The sequence below is a fragment of the Bactrocera oleae genome, chromosome 4, assembly GCF_042242935.1.
Source record: "Bactrocera oleae isolate idBacOlea1 chromosome 4, idBacOlea1, whole genome shotgun sequence".
Classification (NCBI taxonomy): Eukaryota; Metazoa; Arthropoda; class Insecta; order Diptera; family Tephritidae; genus Bactrocera; species Bactrocera oleae.
Genome location: NC_091538.1, coordinates 34,242,383 through 34,264,975, shown reverse-complemented (window position 1 = coordinate 34,264,975; position 22,593 = coordinate 34,242,383). Strand labels below are relative to the sequence as shown.

General features: G+C 36.3%; 1 protein-coding gene across 5 annotated transcripts in view; it reads right to left on the bottom strand.

Moving 5' to 3' along the window:
- Positions 1 to 20,872: 20,872 nt before the first annotated feature.
- The window catches only part of LOC106623322 (uncharacterized), a 112,505-nt gene continuing 110,784 nt past the window's right edge, over positions 20,873 to 22,593 (bottom strand). For 3 of the 5 annotated variants that reach the window (XM_036378286.2, XM_070108974.1, XM_036378287.2), the window contains 3 exons: positions 21,297 to 21,428; positions 21,081 to 21,158; positions 20,873 to 21,020 (listed from right to left, as the gene is read on the bottom strand). In XM_036378286.2, the coding sequence (XP_036234179.1) occupies positions 20,973 to 21,020; positions 21,081 to 21,158; positions 21,297 to 21,428 (258 nt within the window). In that variant the 3' untranslated portion in view covers positions 20,873 to 20,972. Of the gene's footprint in view, positions 21,028 to 21,080; positions 21,159 to 21,296; positions 21,429 to 22,593 lie in introns of all 5 variants that reach the window. The other 2 variants (XM_036378285.2, XM_070108976.1) reach the window with 2 other exon arrangements.

Genomic DNA, 22,593 nt, shown 5'->3' with positions numbered 1-22,593 from the left:
TTCTACGTAATGGTAGGAAGTGAAAATTTCTTTGAAGCCTTTTAACGTGAAATTCACTGCTTCTTACGTATTTATTTAGCGAGCTATCATTTATTTGTAGTTTACAACCGTTATATGGGGAGTGAGCGTGTTTACTACCCTCATTATCAAATGGTGAGATAAAAAGATTTATCCTGAGCAAATTTTGTTGATGTAGGTTTAGTGGTTTTTATATACAATAAATACATTAAACGTTTTTGGAGCAAGTGCCACTCGTACTTTTTAAAAATTTTCAAATCACATATGCTCCTACTGCGGTCACTGTACGAGAACAGTTTTGCATCTTAATTTGCGGTTTAATTACGGCATCTACGATACTAAATTTTTTATGATACTAAGGAACATGTGTACCCAGTAACATCAAATTATCTTAACTTTTACTCAAGGTACAGCTTGCACGGACAGACGGACGGACAAACAGTTAATCAGAATTCAAACTCGCCTCGTCATCCTGACTATTTATATATATGTAACTCTATCTATTTCGATTAGTTTTAGGTGATACAAACAACCCTTAGTTGCCCTTTATTTTGATTCAGTTTAATTTGTTTTGCCTGAAAAGCTTTTTGGGCAAACAATCTAATACATAACGTACTTATATACAAGTAAAGCAAAAGTCGGAAAACAGCGAAGCCAAAGTTGGTGAGCCAGCTTTAATGAAGCTAGAAAAGCATTAATTTGATGATTAACTTCGGTTTCATATATATGGGGATATGAGGATATCAGACATTATCTCCGGTGATAGGAAAAAAGTTCGAAGGCAATGGGGGCCAATTTTTGGAGGCTTATTTGAAATAAGTAATGGAACTCAATGGCCGCCGTGGCAATCGATCTCTTGAGGCTCTCGCGGCAAAAGACATCTATTGGCGGTAATTTTAGCTTCAGTTTCAGCTATCTAATAAAAGAAGAGGTTGAAGCATATTTGTGAAATATGTATCTTCTAGTTATACCAAAAACAAAAAAAAAGTCAAAAATTAAAAGCTGGCACGCCTCAGACAAAAAAGTCGAAATTTTGACACTTTTTTCCGACAATTTTTGGGTCAAAAAGGGTAGTTTTTGAAATTTTTTTGTTTCATTTGGGTGCTATAACTAGAAGTTAACACTACAAAGAAAATGTGTTCCAATTTTCATAAGAATCGGTTGAGAACTTTCCGACATATCTTGCACGCCAGTTTTAAAAAAGTCGTTTTGAGAAAAACGCGTTTAAAGTTTCGACCATGAAAGAGCGCCGAGTTGAGGCGGAACAATTAAGTGCATTTTTTCTTAATAAATAATGAGATTTTCGTTATGAAAATTTACAGGCTCATTTTTAAGATGTTAAAGTAACTATTTATGAAAAACAAAAAAAAATCGACTTTTTATTTTATTTTACTTGTATCACCCCCCTTTAACAATCTCTTCTAGTACGTTCATAAAAATTAATGGGTACTAACGATGGTACTCACATAAGAATTAATTACCTTGTTAACAAACATGATAATACCCTGATGATTAATCATAAGAAGTTTTATTCAATCCTGACATTATTACATTGGCATTAGTGTTTTCCTCAACAGCGTTCTGTACGAAAAATAGTTCAACCGAACGGATACTCTTTGTTTGGTGGTAAAATATACCTGAGTTAAATTTCACTGGTACATATAATGACTCGATATAAGGAACCATTAACTCTCCCTCAAGCTTGTTCTACATCCCAATTCTGTACGGCTACTGGATTATAGTTGCGCTGGATACTATACCGAAAGCTTGCTTGCCTTCTTTATACGGTTGGTGATGTCTTCCTTTGATTCTCCGTTTGCTGATATAATACTGCCCAAGTAAAAGGAGTTTACATTATTGAGTTCTATACCATCGACTTGGAAGTTCTGCGTAAAATGGTGTTGATACGCATTTCTTCTGTTTTGTCGATGTTAATTCTGAGATCTATTTTCGCTGCACCATAGCTAATTCATGTAAACTTTGATCCAATATCTTGATAGAAGTACTGAATACCATACACAGTGAAGCTTTTAACACCCTTATTGACTCCATCCCAGTGAATCGCGTCCTTGGAATCAAAACATATGCAAAAAGTGCCCGTGTGATGAAAACTACCTCTTTGCACGCACCACCAAACAGACACATCCAACAACCCTTTACTTATGGTCCGCCGCGTAGCAACAACCCATTTCCTGGGGCTATCATTTAGTGACTTCGATGACAGTTAACCTACAACAATAATAAGAACAAGGTACGGAGATATATTTAACATATGTAGAAGTATTAGAGTATGTAACTAAAAACAACTTTTTTATTATTTCGAGAAATCAAAGGCCGAACTTATGAGTTTATACACGTTTGACGAAACCAAACCGGAAATAAACATATTAGACTAGCGGCCCGGTACGTGCTTCGCTACGTATAAGGTGAAATAATAAAAAGATATAAGTTGGATATCAAATTAATTTATTCAAACAAAAAAATATTTTATTAATTGCTGGCTATTTTAAAACTTAATCCAAGCAATATTTTTTGATTTTGCATTTTGAGAATGAATAAACATACGACTGGGGGTACCGATTTTGGAACAGGCAACATAAAGTTGGCCATTTGAAAAACATGGTGCCTCCAAATTCACACCACAAACGTGAAGTGTTTAACCTTTAGCCTTGTTGATGGACATCGCAAATGATAAACGTATAGGATATCAGTTAAATTATAGGGATACGTGGTATTAAAAAAACTTCTCCTTTTGATTTAGCATTTAAGATCGTAGCTTCAATAAAATTGGCAATAACTTTTTCACTGCCAATATGGTGCCATCACACAGTTTTGATGGATTAATATATCGCAATAATATAATCAAAGAACCAACCTTCAGGTTCAAGCAATGCGGTGGCATACCAGCCGGTTCCAATGAATTTAAAAATTTAATTGGATAATTCATTGCCATTCATTGATGTAAATGTATTTTCGTACATAAGACATTGCGTCTTGTGCATAATCGTTCATATGCCATGTGCTACCAATATGCGAAGATGACAATATAGTTCAACGTCCGATGTCATAAACATTAGTATCATTAGCTATCGCATCTTTCAAATGAATATATTCTTCGGATCTTAATTTTGCTTGGTTGAAAGGAATAAAATTAAGAAGTTTAGTTTGTATTTTGGCATACATATCAACGATGTACTGATGAAATATTTTACCACATCTCAAGATATAATTTTGTTCTTGTGGACGAACCATCAAACGATACTAATAAAAATTAATGGCACTAACTTTTTCTGTACATGTACTCCTGAGAATAAGTGCAAAATGTGACTTTAGAAAATGATCCAAATAAAATGTTGACACACTGAAAATAGACCAATTATTTCGTGGATTAATCAATTGTATATATATTGATATGGTAGCCATCGTCCACTTTTCACGCAATATTGGGTATTGTAATGCATCTTAACTATAAACACTTGTTGCAATTGCTCATTTCTGCGAGGAAGTACAATATCACGGGATTGAAACTGATCACCAAGAATTACAATTGCACCTTCGTCAATTGTCGGTTCATTGAATCGCCTTACATGCTCTCTAAAATGTGTTCTATCAGCCCTTATTACGATTTTGTGATTATCAAATGACATACGATCGAGAGCAATTTTTAATAATTCAACTAATGCGTTATGCTGATGGTAAAACCTTTGAAGCTCACGAATAATTTCTGGTCTTGTATTCGAAACAATAGCACAACGTTGATCCAATTCAACCAATACCATATTTATATAACAAAATAAATATTAGATGTTATTCAGGCTTATGAGCTTATATCACACTAAACATCTTAAAAGGATAATACATATAATATGAATATATTGAAAATATGCATAGGAAAACGAAAATAGAATGGGCGATGTATCTGATTGTTTTTTTTTACTTACCGATCTTTGTTTTCATCAGATTTATTTAATGCTTCTCGCTTCTTTACTTTTTTAGTAGCTGCAGTATGGCATAAGCCAATTTAGGTTATATAAAAATACATATGTGAAACTTTTATACCTTTCCAGTTCGTTTCTACAACTAAATTGCAAATATGCATGCGAAAGACCACCTGTTTCGTGACGATAACTTTGAGAACAGTCGTGAAACTATTTAACAACGCTGTCACTGAATATGATTTAGCGATAATAAAAAAACTCTGTTCATTTATTGGGCAAAGAAAATATCCCTAAAGCATTGCATTCAAAATGGTCCATTTCACAAAGTGATGAAACAATGGACCAAGACAAAAAAAATCACCAAATTTACAACAATAATAACTTAACGATTACCCTCCTCCCGCCCAATCGACGCGAGGGGTTCAATCCACAGACGTGCGGAATTTGCCGAGTCAAAAAACAGCTACAGAAACAAAAATTTCAACGGCTAAGATTTTTAGTTAAGAAGCATTTCCCTACGACTAGTAAGTGTAGGGAGATTAATAAGTCTTAAACGACTAGTGTATGGAGTAGACTTAACCTAAAATTCCATCGAAAACGCCCTAAGGCGAAAAGTAAAAAAAAAACAGACACTAACTTGTCAGAATGGATTTCGTAGATTGGGTTCCATACAATAGAACGGACATTTTTTCCAAAGACTCATTAAAGTATGACAGATTGCAAAACGGAACGATATAGTCATCGAAAGCCTTCCACGAGGCACACGGTAAATTGAAATCTCCTAAAACGATTATTGAATCTGCATTATTTGTCATCGACATAGCACTATTTGTTTATGAAGCTTGTTACATATATACAGATAGGTCCGATTGGGGTGGTATATAAGATAGGGTTAAAGAAATATTAACGTAGACTCTAATACATTTAAATTCAAAGATGGGATAAAGGAATGTAGGGCAAATAGAACACAGGTTTAAAATCTCATTATCAAAAATGTGAGGTCCTAACCACGTTTCTGTAAATCCAATTATATGAAAATTAAAATTGGAACTGGTTAGTTTTGTATTAAGATCACTAACATTTTAATAAAAAATGCTCAGGAAATTTCTACCAATTACCAATGTAATTTAACAATGTTTTCAAAGTAAGTTTAGTCGTAAATTCGTGTACAAAAACCCCGCGTTGCCAGAATGAGCGCTCTCATGGGAGTCATGATCTTCTTGAGAGCAAAAACCAAAGTTAATTTTTTTAAATGCATTCTTACCCCATTCAAATAATCGCTTTCCCGTTGAAGACTTGCACGAAAAGCTTGCCTCTTAAAACTTCCTGCCAAACCATCACATGCTCCTTTCCCATGAAAAGTAGCAAAAAAATTCCATTCCGCGTCCACGTTGAAATCTTTTTTATGATTTATTAAATTCACAAAATTATACTTATTTTTGTACTGAGAAGCAGCTCCGTCCGAAAAATAGGAAATCTTTTTTATTTTATTCGCTCCAAACTTATTTTTTAGAAATTTTATCAATTTAAAATTAAAAAGGTGAACTGAGCTCGCGTCGTGACTAACTTTTTCCGAAATTACCACGTAGTTTATATGTTTCATTTCTTCATTTTCTCTATAGTACACAACGTAAGGGTGAATTGTAGCCTGACTGGTATTCCAATGATGAGATTGGATGGCATTTTGAACAGTAAAATTATAATTTTCAGAAAAATCAAGGCAAACGATAAATTCTCCATCCTCAACAGATTTTTTAATTATCCATTTTAATATCCAATTAAATGAATTGCAGCATTTCTTAACGAGGCTCATGATTAATTATCAACGAAATTATGAATGGCTCGAGATATTCCTTTGTTGTTCACATACTTGTAGATACTGGTACATAAAATATTAAGATGCTTTCATATTTATTTCTTTTAGCCGCAAAGGATTTAGTTCGAAGATCATTTTATTTAAAACAAGTATTGTAATGTTAATTGGATGTTTTATAATGAATAGAAAAAAATATGGGGTAAAAAAATTATGGATTTTTAATACTTAAAGAATAGGACATTCCAGTTAAAAATTTTCCCTTGAAATATTAATAGCGGGTATTCAATACATTCTAGTGGATTAGGGAATTCACGTCTTAAGTATTTCTTTGAAACTATTAAGCGGGTAGGTATTGTGCATATTGTTCTACCACATTCATGCTAATTCACTGCAAGCAAAATGTGAGACCAACATACAAATGACATATGCAACACACTCCTGCAGCGCTATACCGGCAGCACTGACCGCCCGTCATAAACATTTTTTTTGCTTAATCTAATCGCGATCAGTCAAATTTTTTTGCGGATTTCGTTACTTTAATGTTTATTGCAAAATACTAAAAAATTTTTTTTAATTTTTTGAGGGAGAAGTCATTAAAATTTTCATTTCTTAACTTAAAAGTTAATTAACAATTTGAAAAAAAAAAATTATTTAAATTCATACATATTTTTTCAAAGTAAAAGTTTTGAAGTATAACTCCTAAAAATTTCATTAAAAAATCACCAATAGTTTTCTAGTTATTAATTTTTTAACTAAAAGTAGTAAAAATTTTCAATTAAAAAAAATTATTGTTAAAATTAAAATTGAAAAAATACTCACATTCAAATTCGATGATTAAGTGGAAAATGGGGGGTCCACTTGACGTGTTTTTACTCAGATGCTACTAAGTTATTAGGGGTAGCCTCTGGAATTGTGAGACACTTATTACTATTAGATAGAGCTTTTGGGGAATTGATCTCTTTGGAAGTTGACGGCTTATTATCACCTTGAGGGCAAGGAGAAGAGAGATTTATTAGGTCATTGGGAGGAGACGTTCTCTTCTGTAAAGAAGAACTAAGTGTAACTTCATCGGAAGGACGTTTACGCTTAGGAGCAGGTTTGAAGATTTGAAGGATTCGTTCGAGAATCATTCAGGCACTTAAAAGATTCGAACAATTTTTCGTAGTGCCTAAATTTGTCACCCTATAAGCTTTAAATAGATCTACAATTTAAACAGGACCAACGCAACCTCTACAGTCGAGAATAGAATCTAAGATTCTACCTGTCAGTCCAGCGCATTTAATATGGGCAAGCCCATCACAAAGCCTGCATGAAACGTAGCGATCTGATTCGCCTTTAATGTTACAGTTGGGAAAGTTACAAGACATAATAAACACCAAGAATGAAGATCAAATAAAAGAGTAAGCAAAACAAAATCTAATAGATATATAATAAATTAGTGTGTTAATAAAATAATAATAATAATAAATTCAATTAAGAACAAACCCAAAAATAATAGCAATTTTTTTATCAAAGTTTAAAACCAAGACAGTTTTAAAAAGAAATATAGCGAGCAGTTTTAGAAGCACTGTAACAAATAAAAAGCTAAACGCAACACAGCTGTGAATAAAGAAGTAAATTAGATAAATAATAAGAGCAAATAGAATAAAATAAAACAAAATGAAACAAAAAGCTGACTCGGCACGAACTTTTTGATAATGCACAAAACTTAAGAACATTTAATACTTAGCTTGCAACTCAGAATCAAGTCATAAAATATTGTATTAAATCACTAAAAAATAATTAATTAAAATTGAAGAATTTTGTAAAATAAAACACAAAAGTTCACAGCATATTTTTGGTATATTACCTAATATACGAATATGTTACCTAATATACGAATATTAAACTTTCTGTTGGTCTTATAGCGTATATGTCGGTCAATGTGTAAGATATCTTAGCCAAATTAAGTGAACATATAATTCTGGATATACTTTACTTTGATTCTGAAAACATGTGAAATTGGTCTACGAACTACCTAACCCAAAAAAAAAAAATTTTAATTAAAGTTCAAAACTAAGACAGTTTGAAAAAACAACAAAATTGGTCCAAATTGACCAAACTGGCATCCGTAGTACCAGCACGTTTTGTTGATCGGTGCTGATGTTGTTGTTAGTTCTTGGACCACATTGATTTGTGCTGCTGATAATGCGATATGATGGATTTTGTCAGCCAGAGGTGCGAGTGCATTGACATGTCTATTGGGATGCAAGTATGGATTGCGTTGTCATCGGAAATCTGCTGAGTTAATTAGTGCGTAGAATGTTGTCAGGAACAGTGACGTTAAGACTCAAGAGAGCGTAAGGTGTTCGACCAGTGTCCCTTTTAGGCGAGTGTAGGGCGTTTCTGTAGAAACATTCTAAAGAAAATTTTCAAAATACAAGTTTTCAATGACAGCTAGTCAAAATCAGCGTCGATCTTAAAATGCTAAATTTTTCTTTTGGGTCAAGAAGGAGGATATACCAAATACTTCTGTTTCATGTGCTTACGGGATAGCCGTGCTAAGACAGAACACTGAACTAAAAAATATTGGCATTTGAGAGTAAATTTAGTACCGTGTAGTATGAATGTGATGAATTTCACTCTTCATATAAAGATAGGTCTGATGCAACAGTTCATAAAAGCTCTAAACAAGGAGGGGGAATGTTTTAAAGATATCAGTAAAATATTTAAGAAGTTGAGCACAGAAAACATTAAAGCTGGTATTTTGACGATCTTCAAATCAGGGAACTTATAAAGGACCAACATTTTACTGATTGTATGACAGATAAGGAGAAATCTGCATTGATTGAATTTTATTGGGTTGTGCAAAATTTGTTGGGAAATAAAAAGTCCTCAGACTACATTCAACACGTTGAGCAGCTCATGTTGCACTTCCAGAGACTAGGATGTCACATCAGCATTAATATGCACTTTCTCTTCAGCCATTTAGATCGCTTATCGAAAACTTTAGGCGACTTAAGCGAAGAACAAGGAGAACGCTTTCATCAGGATATTCGCACTGTGGAAGAGTGATACCAGGGTCGTTCGAATTCAAATATGGTGGCTGATTACTGCTGGAGCAGTCAAAATAAGACTGATGCTTCTACTCATCCAAGAAAATTACAGAAAAGAAAGTTTTTTCATGTTAGGTAAGAGCACTACATTTTTTTGTTCAAAAATTGAAGTATTTTTGGGTAAAAATGTTATATGTTCGTATTTCGAAAACTAGAGCTGTTAGAGAAAAACTGACTACAAACAGCAAAATCATACAATACACTTGAACAAGAGCTTGCGACGCTCAGACAGGGTGCATCGTCAATAATTAAATTTTATGAGGAAGTTGAGAAAAATCTCACGCTACTCACAAATAAAACCATAATAACTTTTTACACTGACCAAGTGCGGAACATGAACGCCAAGCACAGGGCCGATGCACTAAGCATCTCAGGACTAAGGAGAAACCTTACAGATGTTCTCTCGGTCCTTGTAATGGCCTAGGAAATCAAGTCATATCAAGATAGGCACGCATTTGTGACCCAGTATGTAAGGTCACTAGAGAAGAACTCGTTCACCAGGTTAAGAAAATGGAGATCGACCTGTCAAAATACCACTTTTCAACAACTGCTAGTCAAAATCAGGTTCCGCACAGCTCTTAGATGTAGCGGCAGAAATAGATGCTGAAAATTAAGCCGGATATGGAACAGACGCTCTTAATTTTTTAGAGGAGAGTCCCTGTTTTAAATCATCTAGCAGGAAAATCATTGAAATTCTTGCTCGACACTGGAGCGACAAAAAGTTTCTCCAAATCAAGAGTAAGTCTTCTAGCCTCTGTTCCGGTACAACTCCGTTAGTAGTAAAATTAATTCACGGCTTAAATAAAATCGAAAATAAAAGCTACATCAATATGTTTGGCATCAATAGTCTCTTTTTCATTTTCCTGTCAGAATTGATCCACTTTAATGGTGGATCTGAAATTTCACAAATGTGCTTAAGTTAATTTAACTAAAATTGAAGACATCGAAGCTCCATCTAATGTGCGGCAATGCTTTCTATAAATGATGACAAAGAACTTGAGGGCGCTTGCCTATCTTAGTATACTATTATACTTCTTTTAATACGTTAATGTTATCGCCACTATTCGCCCGAGGACAATGAACCAGTTTACTCCAAGATGTATCCATTCCTATGGGAGTTGCTGATTTCGTGAATCAAGAAATCAAGGTTTTGCTAACAAATTTCATTATTCGACCTTCTAGGTCTCCAGGCCGACGGATCACTCAGGCGCGCCTAATAAACGGTTGTTAGTAGATTTCAGAAAGTTTAATTCCACAACTATCGCGTACAAGTATCCAAAGCGGAGTATTAGTGTGATATTATCAAAGAAAAGGACAAATATTTCACTATCCTGGACTGAATTCTGGGTACCATCAAATTGAGATAGCAGAAAACGACGAAGGAAAGTCATATTTCTCACTAAACGGAAGAAAATATGAATTCTGTTGTTTGCCTTTTGGTTTGAAAAATACCTGTAGCAACCAAACAACTTATTTGAATTAAGATTTTTCATAGATTTTGCCAGTGACTACAGATGCTTTACCAAGGACTTTGCTACAATAAACCTTTAACAAACCTGTTAAAAGGTAAGAGTGAAAGAATCAGGAAATACTGTTCGAAAAATATTCCAGTGCCCTTTAATGAAATTCAGATGTCTGCGTTCGACAAACTCAGGAACAGCCTTGCTTCTGAAGACGTTGTTCTTCATTGCCCAAATTATTCAAAACCATTTGCTTTTACTACAGATCCCTTAACAATGAATATATTATTAAATATATTATTAAAGAATAGAAAGATAAACTACGCAACAAATGAAAGCGAACTATTAGCCATCGTTTGGGCTGTAGACAGCCTTCGACATTATCTTTACGGTAATAATGACAAAAGAATTTATACAGATCAACAGCCTTTTATCTTAGCGGTTTTAGACCGAACCCTGATATCAAAATAAAACGTTGAATAGCGAGAGAGTGGCGCTAAAGTATTTTAAAATCCAATTATTTTTAACCACTGGGAGACATTCCTAACACTAGTAAAAGGCGTAGTAAATGTCATACACTGCAAATTACTTGTTTTGGCACGTATTCAGGATGACTTGGTCAGAATTTTCCCTGCCACAAAAATCTAGCACTGTAAAAATATGGTAACAGACGGTGCGAATAAGAGCGAGCAAAAAGAGATAGTAACGATGGAAGATAACAAAATGTTAAGTAAGCAGATTTTGACGTATACTGCGATAACAAGGGAAACAAGAGTACTCTGGTAGGAGTGCTACACTGCAGGTGGTTGATATCAAACGTTGTTATAGATGTGGGGAGGTAGTTCATCTTTTGTGTACAATTAGCCGGGACATCCAATTGCAAGAATTCCTTAGAATCGGTGCATGTCGCACCAGTGGGATGCGTTATACTCAAGGATTTCGCTGTTAACCATTTTAAGTTTTCTGCATTGTTAGATTCAGGCTGCAATTTAAATCGTATGCGGTACGATGTTCTCATGACGCTAGGGTAGGTTGAATTATCTAATCAACGGCAGCATTGACGGTGATATTATATATCAAGCTTTCATTGCTACTAACATACTGAAGCAAGTTGACTTGACAATATCGGAGGATGGTACCGAATTTAAGGGAAAAGCCAAACCCGAACTATCTGTGGTTCCTGGGGAGAAAAGCCCAGAAACTGGAATATGTTTTTTGAGAGAATTTAATTTTTGTTTAGTTCCTTTTAAAATAGCAAAGAACACGGTAACATTGACTTGTCTTAATTATAAAGTGCTCACTCAAGAAAAGTTGAGACTATCGTAAACAATTGTGTATCAAAAAAGCAGCACGAATCGCCAGTCAACATGAAAATTTGTTGAAGCGATGATGCCCCTATTTACCAAGGACCATTGATGATAGATGCATTGTTGATAAGGAAATTACCAACTGGATCAGTTGCATCAAATAATGGTAGCAAGAGGTTATGGTGCGACTATCGTTGTCTTAATAAAAAGGTAATGATGGTCAATTTTATGTCATCAAAATGCTGTAGAGTGCTTGCAACTCTTGATCGTGGAAATGGCTGCTTTCACGTGCCTATTGAAGAGGGATCCAGAAAAAAAATTTCGTTCGTACTCTCCAGACGTACCTACAAGAGACATTGTTGCAGTGTTCAGGGACTTGTTAGTAATGTTACGGTAGCCCCTTAAAGGCACGATCTTATTATTCGCTCAAAGGATGTAGGTCAGGGTATAGCGAAGCAAGAGGTAGTTCTGTAAAGGGTGACATAGTTCAACTTACGGAGTAAGTGGAAAAATTTCAGTCTCTGCAAACTAAAGTAGACTTTCTAGAACGAACATTGCTTCGATAATGCGGTACGTGGATGCTTTGAGTAGGGTGCAATGTCTGTTGTTAAAGGATTCGTTGATACATACTTAGGTTGAAGCAAGCTGAGCAGCAGGGAGTAAGAATTCGAGCATATTGTAAGGTGTTGGCAAAAGACAAATAAGAGGATTTTTTTTTTACTAGTGGAAGAGGAGCTTATCCGAAACAAAGACATTTATCTATAAAGAAGACCCAAGAAACCGCTGAAAGTAACTTTAATGGGAATGAGCTGCCGCTGAGCATCCTGTGCAAAAGGGACGTAAACACCGGCAAACAGCCGGCGCACCAGGTAACGAGTGCGATTCATAGAAAGTGGTACAAATAAAAAAAAATAACAATAAAATTAACACAAACCAAACGCACCCTTTCCGTTTTTGGCTCTTCCTTGTTTACATACAATTATATAATACTATATACATACATATATCATACAAATACATATATACTGTATTGAAGTGAATGTGAGGGATTCTGGGATTGCGGTAGCATTTTCCTTTTTGTAAATTGCATAATCTAAAATTTATAATTCGGTCAGTTTTCCGCAGGCTATCTCGGCCTAGGGCCATACTGAGTGCGCTTAAGGATCTGGACATCTCTGCACCTCTCAGAAAATTAATTGAACACATGCTCACGAGCAGGTCAATAATTTCAATGCTGGGAGCGTCAACGATGTGCAGATTCGTCCAAAGGGGTACACCCCAAGGAGGCGTGTTATCCCCACCTCTCTAGATCCTGACAATGAATAAGTTGCTGTGGGATCTAGAAAAGAAGGGGTACATGTTGTGGCCTACGCCGACGATGTGGCAGTATCGGTTAGAGGTAAATTCCCTAATACTTTCGCAAACGTTATGCAAACGATCTTGGACGATATAAACCATTGGGCTGTATCGTGCGGATTAAACTTAAATGCTGGTAAGACAAAACTAGTAGTGTTTACCAGAAAGCATAACACTCCAGTAGTTACAGCGCCAGTACTAAATGGTTGCAGACTAACAATTGGAGAAAAGGCAAGCTACCTAGGACTAATCTTAGACAGGAAGCTTTCATGGAAACCAAACTTGGATGCTAGGGTGAAGAAAGCAGCCACAGCATTCTACTCTTGTAAAAGGATGGTGGGCCCCAAATGGGGGCTAACGCCTCGGATAGCTTATTGGCTCTATACAGCAGTTGTCAGACCAATCATGACATACGGTATATTGGTATGGTGGCCAATAATGGATAAGAAATACGCGGTGAGGCGTATGGAAAGTATACAAAAAGCAGCCAGTATATGCATTAGTGGAGCTCTTAGAACAACGCCTAGCCAGGCACTAAACGTCATTCTACATTTATTGCCAATAGACCTGTTCTGTAAGCAAGTGGCAGCAAAGTCTGCTCTCACACTAAGGGAATCCTCCCAATTAGTCGCCTGCAAGGATACTTAGATCAGCCTCAAGGATACTTAGATCATATCCGTTTCAACCCAAAACCACAGATTTCCGCAAACCAATAAGATTGAAGCTAAATTCCGTCCACAATATTGCCTTCCCCACCAGAGAGGAGTGGGAAAGGGACGAGGTGGACAGGAATGCAGGAGTTAGCATCTATACGGATGGATCCAAACTAGATAATCGAGTGGGAAGAGGTGTCTTCTCTGCAACTTTAGACACCAAAATCGCCTTACGCTTACCAGACCACTGCAGTGTTTTCCAGGCGGAGATCACAGAAATCAAAGAAAGCCTTGTTGTATTGACAAAAAGTGTGCTCACAACAAGGAGCATATATATTTATACGGATAGCCAAGAGGCCTTGAAATCACTCAAGTGTCCTATGATCTCATCAAAGATAGTGAGAGAATGTCTTGATGTATTAGAGGATCTAACATCCTACTTCACGATAAACTTGCAATGGGTTCCAGGGCATAGTGATATTCCTGGTAACTGCGAAGCAGATGAACTAGCTACGTTACAATTAACCCTGAAAAATAAGGTATTTTTATATCTCTGGCAACTTGCAAACACTTAATCAGCGAACATGCTAAAAATATAGCAGAGTCTCGGTGGAGACAACCAATAACCTGCACAACCAGCAGACTAACGTGGCAGGAATGGAGCGTGAGTCGTACAAACCGACTATTAAAATTCAAAAGGAATGATATAAGAACTCTTATTGGGGTACTAACAGGTCACTCTCTAATTGGTAGACATGCCAACAGGCTAGGTGTACCTTACAACGACTATTATAGAAGCTGCCAAGAAGTAGAACAAGAGGAGACTGTAAAACATCTTCTATGCAAATGTAAAGCTCTATACAGAAAAAGAATCGCAACTATCGGTCGTGGATTTCTTGACGACGTATCAGAAGTTGCTAATATAAAATTACTTATACTGATGAGCTTCATCAGAAGCACAGGTTGGTTCAGTGAGGAGACGATAGAGTAAGGGAACATTAGTCCCGGTGGTATCACAATTGGGCCTCCTATAGGCCTAGGTGCGTCGTTAGACAGCCACCCTACCTACCTACCTACCTACCTATCTCGGTTTTTCGCAAATTTAATTCTCGAACAAAATGGTTTCGCTTTTAATTTTTACACTTGTGCTATTGCTCACTTTAAGTTTATTTCTTTCGTTTGGCTTTTCGTGTAATTATGAATTGATATCTTTTTTTCGTTCTCGTCAATCAATTCCCAATATTTCCGGATTGTTTCTGTTGCCAAAGTTTTTCAATTTATCGTGAATTTGAATTCAAAAAGCCAAAATGAGCAAACCAAAGCCAACTATCGCCAACTTCTCTCCAAGTAAGGAGTTTACAGACTTAAAGTCGTTAAAGCGTCAAAGGACGGTGGCGAAAAGTAGCATTTTGCGTATTAAAACGGGCCTTCTGGAAAAAACCATGTCGTTAGATCCAATTGAATTGGAATGTTGGACGACATATTGAATTCACACAGTGAAAAGTTATTGAAATGCTAATCTAAATTGAAGAGATTGATGAAGACGACATGGCCCGAGGGGAGTCAGAGGACATAACTCTTGAAACGAAATCAATAATTAAAACTGTTTTATCCAAAAATAGAACGTTTATTTCCGAAACATCCTTTGTAATATCTCACAGTTCAAGGCTCCCAAAAATGAATCTGCCAAAGTTCAAGGGAGAATATTCGGAATTTAAAAATTTCGTGAATTTGTTTAAGAGTTTGGTTCATAATGATCCAAATTTCCCAGATATTGAAAAATTTAACCACTTGGTTAATTGCCTATCTGGAGAAGCTTTGGGAACAGTAAAAGCGTTTCAAATGTCGGATGAAAATTATCCGAAGGCATTGGCTAGTCTCAAAAGGTTTACGATAAGAAATGTTGGATATTTTTCAATACAATTTCAAAACTTTTTTAGCTGCCAACTATCCCAAAGCCATCAGCAGCTTCATTGCGCACGTTGATCGATGAAGTGTCAGCTGTTTATGACTCATTGCTATCGTTGGGCGATGAGAAACATATAACAAATGCGTTAATCATACATGATAAAGGTTGACTCTGCCACCTGATCCAAGTGGGAAGAACAGCTGGATTACGACAAGCTATCATTGTGGAGGGATTGCGAATCCACCTAGAACAGACGGTACCAGCACCTATCAGCAGAAGAAGCGTCGTGTTCAAGGACGAAATAACATGAAGCAGCAACACATGAACAGGATGATGTCAGCTTTAGTTGCTGCAAATACTAAGCATCCAATTTGTCAACAGTGCAAGTCGAAGGAAGGAATACTGTATCTAAGTGCAGAGCGGATCGATGTCGTGTATATAATCGGTACCATACACGTTTTTGCGCCAGTATCCGGTTTCCTTCCCCGCAGCACCTCCTCCGCAATCATCCACCACACATGCTATGCATACAGCGAGTATGCCGGATCGAGTAATGTTAGCGACAGCAGTTATTCAAGTGAGAACCAGTTATGGAGAATATCTGCCTGCGAGAGCGTTGCTGGACTCAGGCTCCCAAGTCAACTTTATGACGGAGGACTTGGCACAGAAGTTGCGTATTCGACGTCAACATAAAACGTTAAGCGTAATAGAAATTGGAAATTTCAATAAAAGTGAGGACAAAATTAAGCGCGTTGGTTAAGTCGCGGGTAAATACTTACGAATTTTCGGCGGAATTCTGGACAATGCAGAGTATTTCGGATAATCATCCAGACCATAACATCAATGTTAACGACTTTAAAATTCCGTACAATATTGAATTGGCAGCTCCAGAATTCCATTAATCAAAAAAGATTGATATCTTATTGGGTGCAGAAATCTTTCTGTTAGCGGTTGGCCAAATTAAAAGCGGTCCTAATCAACCAACGCTACAGAAAACCCTTCTAGGGTGGATTGTGTCTTACAAATATTATATATCAACAATCTAAGTCCTCCTCCTTTTGTAACTAGCACATTGTGCCAAGCTGAAGAATACTTAACGTCAGTTAATTCGGTAGTCCAAAAATTTTGGGCTCTAGAAGAATTACTTTCAGAAACAAATGGCATCAAATTCACACCAGAGCAAATAGAGTGTGAAAAATTTGTCGCTAATACTACTCACGTTTTGCCTTCAGGACGGCCGAAAGTCAGAATGCCCTTTAAAGCTGATCGTAAATTACTCGGTCACTCATATGAAATCGCAGTTCGGCAGTTTGAGCCTCTGAAGAGGAGAACATTGAATGATCCAGGACTTCGCAAAATGTATCTGGACTTTATGAATGAATATAAAGTACTGGGTCACATGAGCCCAACGAACAATAAGATCCCGAGTGAGTCACACTACTTCATTCCACATCAATGCGTTTCAAGGCTCGAAAGCACAACAACCAAATTACGTATTGCCTTTGACGCTTCAAGTCGTACTTCATCTCATATAGCATTAAATGAACTTTTGACGGTAGGTCCAACCATCCAAAAAGAGTTGTACTCAACTCTTCTTTCTTTTCCGATTACATAAGTACGCTTTAACGGCAGACATTACTAAAATGTACCGCCAAATAATCATGCATAAAGAAAACAGAAACAGTCAGCTTATTGTGTGGTGAAAGCATTACTCAGAGTAAATTCAAATTTTTCGACTTAAAACCATCACTAACACTGCGCCTGCACCATTTCTCGGAACACGGTGTTTACAAATGCTCAGCGATGCTAATACAACTAAGCTTCCACTCGGTTCATTGGCCATTAAGAGATACTTTTATGTTGATGATTTATAAACAGGATCAGAAAATTTTAGTCTAGATATTATAAGAAGTGAGGTAATCAAAATATCAAACTCGGCTGGATTCACCATAACCAAGCTAAACCACCCTAAATTTTTGGACAGTGACTGCACTGAAAAGTCATTAAACTTCAATCACAAAAACTCAACTAAAACACTAGGAGTCCATTGGCTGCGGAAAGAGGAGTTGTTTCGATTTGTTTTGGATACCAATTTTACTAATCTGCGCGCCACTAAACGAAACATATTGTCAGTCTCTGCTCGCCTTTTCGATTCTCTTGGATTATTAGCCCCCACTAGGCACCAAAGCAAAATATTTTTGCAAGAGCTTTGACTCCAAAACCTAGATTGGGATGACTCGATTCCATTGCGTCTGGACACTAGCTGGCATAATTTCAAAGCTAACTTACTGCAGCTCTCATTTATTAGCATTCCTCACTACGTAAACCTAGAGTCGAGTGCTATCTGCCAAGTACATGCCTTTTCCGCCGCTTCAATAAGAGCGTGCGGATGCTGCATACACATACGAAGCCAATCTGCTTGTGATGCATTGGATTAAAATACATCCATCCACATTACAAACCTTTGTAGCAAATAGAGTGTCCGAAATTCAAGAACTGACCGACAATGTACATTGGCGACATGTGCCAACAAAACAAAATCCTGCGGATTAAGTGTCTCGGGGTTGCAACGTGGACGCATTGAATAATTCGATATGATTTGGCGTTCTACATTTTCTCCTAAAAGAAACCGCTTTGTGGCCAATTAACACTCACTTCCAGCTCTCTCCAGAAGACGAATTATTAGAGAAGCAGAAAAGTACTTTCACGCTAGCTGCAAATGTGAAAGAAAATTCAATAATGGATCTTATCGAAAAAATCTCTTCTCATCAAAAATTGCTTCGTGTGGTCGCATATTTATTACGGTGGCTTAGACGACCAAAAATACTTACTGTGGGAAGGGATCTGACATCAGACGAATTACACTTCAGTTTATGAAAAATGGTTCAGGTGGTTCAACATTTGGAATTTGCGAATGAGATCCAAAAACTGACTAAAGGCACCACGCTACCCGCAAACATGCAAAAATTTAATCCGTTCTTGCATGAATACTCGGATATGTCGCTTTCATTCAAATAAATTCGAGTAGTAGGTCGCCTACTAAATGCACCTCTCCCACGCGATATCAAATTCCCATTATTACTTAATTAACCAACTTCGTTATCACTTATTTACGGTTCTTGCACTTTCGAAATCACCACGCTGGGGCAAAAGCGTTTAGTTGCGCTTCTTCGAGAACGCATATGGCTGATAATGCCAAAGAAGCATGCTGTAGAACCGTAAGAAACTGTACATACTGCTTTTATTACAAGCCGAAGTTGCGAGCCCAAATAATGAGAAATTTGCCAATCGAAAGACTTCGATCTTTTCTTATATGTGGCGTAGATTTTTGTGGTCCAATATACACAACTTTAAAAATACCTCGGGACCAAAGGTAAAAACATGTATAGCAGTTTTCGTTTGCTTCACTTCAAAAGCAGTACATTTTTTTATTTTCGTCCTAAAAAGGTTCATTGGTCGCCAAGGAATCCCACAGAAAATATTCAGTGACAACGCAACCAACTTCGTCGGCGTCGACTGCAACCTGCGCGAGCTGAAAGGAGCGTTTCTAGCACAAGCTCCAGACCTGCTGGGATTCGCCGCCGAAGAAGGATTCAACTTCGGTTTCATACCACCCAGGGCGTCGCACTTCGGCGGATTATGGGAGGCGGCGGTGAAGTCCGCAAAGCATCTGGTGGTTCGCGCACTTGGCAACGCTCTACTAACAGCGGAAGAGCTCTCAACTCTACTGGCCGAAGTGGAGGCCATTTTGAACTCGCGTCCCCTGGCAGCATTAAGCCAGACCCCAACGACGGAGGGGCACTAACTCCAGCACACCTCCTAATCGGTTATTCTCTGCGAACACTGCCCCCAGCGCAAGTGCCAACGGATCCACTTCGTTGCTGCGAGAGATGGCAAGTTGTTTGCTGTCTCAAGCAACAGTTTTGGCAACTGAAATTATAAAATTTATAGTTTATATAAAATACTTATCCTTATAATACTAGTTAAAATACTCACCTTAGTCTCTTACCATAATTTAATCTTTTACCATAATTAAATCTTTTATCATAATTTAACGAAATTAATTATATATACCTTTTACTTTACCCTTTTTTGTAAATATATACTTACGTTACAACTATTTTTGCCGTTAGCTTAAGATTTCGGCTAAGTAACATATAAACTGCAATTAAGAGTTCTATTGTAAATAAACCACAATCGCAATCGCAAGACTTTTTTTATCGGTCGCATAATTATCATATAATTTATTTTCGGCACAGCCAATTGGTAAGTTCAGAATACAGTCGCTCATCCCAAATTCATTTATTTTTCTCAAAAATGCTTGAGATTTTTTTAAATACAGAATGCTGTCGATTAGTTAAATGCGGAACGTGAGGAGAATCGCAAACAAACCAGAGAAAATACTACCTCGATTCAGAGAAAAAATAAGCGAAATTTTAACGATAAAAGAAAGGAATCGGTAATGTACAGACAGAAAGAGTTAGTCGTCGTCAAGCGCACTCGATTCACTAGTGGGTCAGACCGAAGTACCTTGGTCCTTGGCCCACGATCGATATGACGTTGAAAAAATTGGAAAGGGTGATAATCCTCGACGCACAACCACCATTGCTGAACAAATGAAGAAGTGGGAGCCTGTGTTCGAGCCGTACGTATAGGCAGGAGTGCCGAATGTGGGATTAAATACAAAAATTTGATACCCTGAACGTGAACATCGAACAAACTGAACGAGAACATCAACAGTGACAGCGAAGGTTAGGAATTCAAGGCAATTGAATTTCAGTATCAGACGGAAACGGTAACAAGTAAGGAAGAGCTTAGTTCAGGTGTAACCGTTAACCGTGTTAAAAATATCTTTCTGTTCTCAATAAATTACCTGACAGAGTGACCGATATTTTCTGTATAAATTTTTTTTACGTATATCCCTCAGAATATCTCCACAGTAGCATTAATCAACTCAAACATTCACTACATCACCACATCTGTGTTAACCAGCCTCTTTTTGCAATCTATCGCCTTAGGTGAACAAGGATCCTTATCGATTTCTTGTTAATTTTTTTCAACTCTCTTCTCGAATGGTGAGGGGCTCCTTATAAACTGCTTTTGCTTCGCTTAACGTGAGACATTCGCTTTAAAAAAGTCAGATGTATACTTTTGTATGAAATCGTTCACGTCGAAGCGAACCAAGGCATAGTCGCTATTTTTTTTGGTTTGCTTTCTTGGCTTCCTTGTTAAATAATGAAAAACGTATTTGAATAGCTCATAAAAGCCATTAAATGAAATGCCTAACGACACTAACTAACAGTATTCAAACAACTGTTGCGACGGTACCTTAATAATCGTTTTATTGATGTAAATATTTCTGAATGTAGATCTACTACATTAGTAGTTATTCATTCTTATCACTTTTTGAATTTTTTGGATCACTGTTGTATTTTGTTTGTATTCCTCACCAATTTTTCCTGCGACTTCTAGAATAAAAATAATGAGTAAGCATTTTATAATTGATTAAAAAATACTTGAAATCTTACATAATTTTGAGTACAATGGCAGCAAGAGGTGGTAATGGATTTTTTGAAAATCTCGGAATTGGTTTTTAAATCTGAAACCTATAATAAAATAAATATGATAAAAAACTTTCCATGCAAAGAAGTGCGAGTATAAAAATTTTAAAAAATCATGTGTATATGGTATATACATATATACGTACATAAACATTACAAATGTGAACTAATTAAAAAACTTACATTACTTTCGATGTTGTGAATAAGGTCTTGACAGTCTTTAATTTTAATATTGTACTTTTCCCAATTGTTTTCCATTAAAGCGATGTGTAACGTTATATTTTCCGTATGTCTCATAAGTTCAGCAATCTGTAACTAGTAACGTAAATTGAATATGAGAAGATAAATTTTAACATTTTATATGTTAGTATATAACATAAATATAGATATTAAAGATTACTGTCAAAGTTTCATAACATTTCTTCCAGTCGTTCTGTAGTTATTAGTTTCAAATTGACGCCACCTCAAAAGTGAATTTAAAAAGGAAAATGGGCATTGCATGAAAGGAAATAAGTTTTTAATTTTATTTGACATTTAAATTATATAGATACAACGTTTTGGTTTTCGAATTACAGCATTCCAAATTTAAACACTACACCTGCATAAAAAGCTGTAAGCCATTGTATGGGAACTATTCCAAAAATAAAGTTCCTTCTAATGAGGAAGACTATGTTGTTGATGTAAATATGCTTTAAATTATTCTGTAAGTAAATTGAATATTTAGGTATATTATATGAAAATTTTTTCACACTTATTTGAGAGGTAAGACTCTTTTTAGCCGTCCACTGACAATATCTAGATTCTTGATTACCATTTCTTATACGATAGATATTGTCAGTAGATGGCTGAAAAGAATCTTACCTCTTGAATAAGTGTGAAAATATGTATTCATGCATTATACCTAAATATCCAAGCTTTATGGTTGATTCACACAGAACTTTTACTTTGCTTTACGTCAGACATTTTCTTTGAGAGAAAAGTTCGATGTATGCTGCTATGAGTACGTTCACATCGAAGCGAAACGCAGCAAATCGAAGCAAAATTTTGAGGAACTTTAATCTTTTTACGCTTTGCAAATCAACAGTCACTTTTTTACTAGAGAAAAAGCAAAGCGTTCATTTTGGAATACCCCTTGCTTTCTTCGCTTCGGTGTTAAAGTATGGAATGTCAAGGCAAAGCGAGGAAAGTTGTATGTGAATGGGCAATTAGTGGCAGCAGCCTTAAACGGGTATGGCTATCCGTTACACGAATATCAAGTTCGTGGTTGTTTCCATAATGTATAGCGAGACAATCTGAGTTATTACAATTCTATGCGGATTTGGCTACTGGTACCTTATCTATTTTTTTATGTACATATTGCTTCTAAGTTAACATCTGAATTTCAAATATTATTATATATTTTGCTATAATAATGTATGTTCGTAATTCAATGGACAATTTTTACACAATTTTATACTGCAGATGCTTGCAATATAAGTTT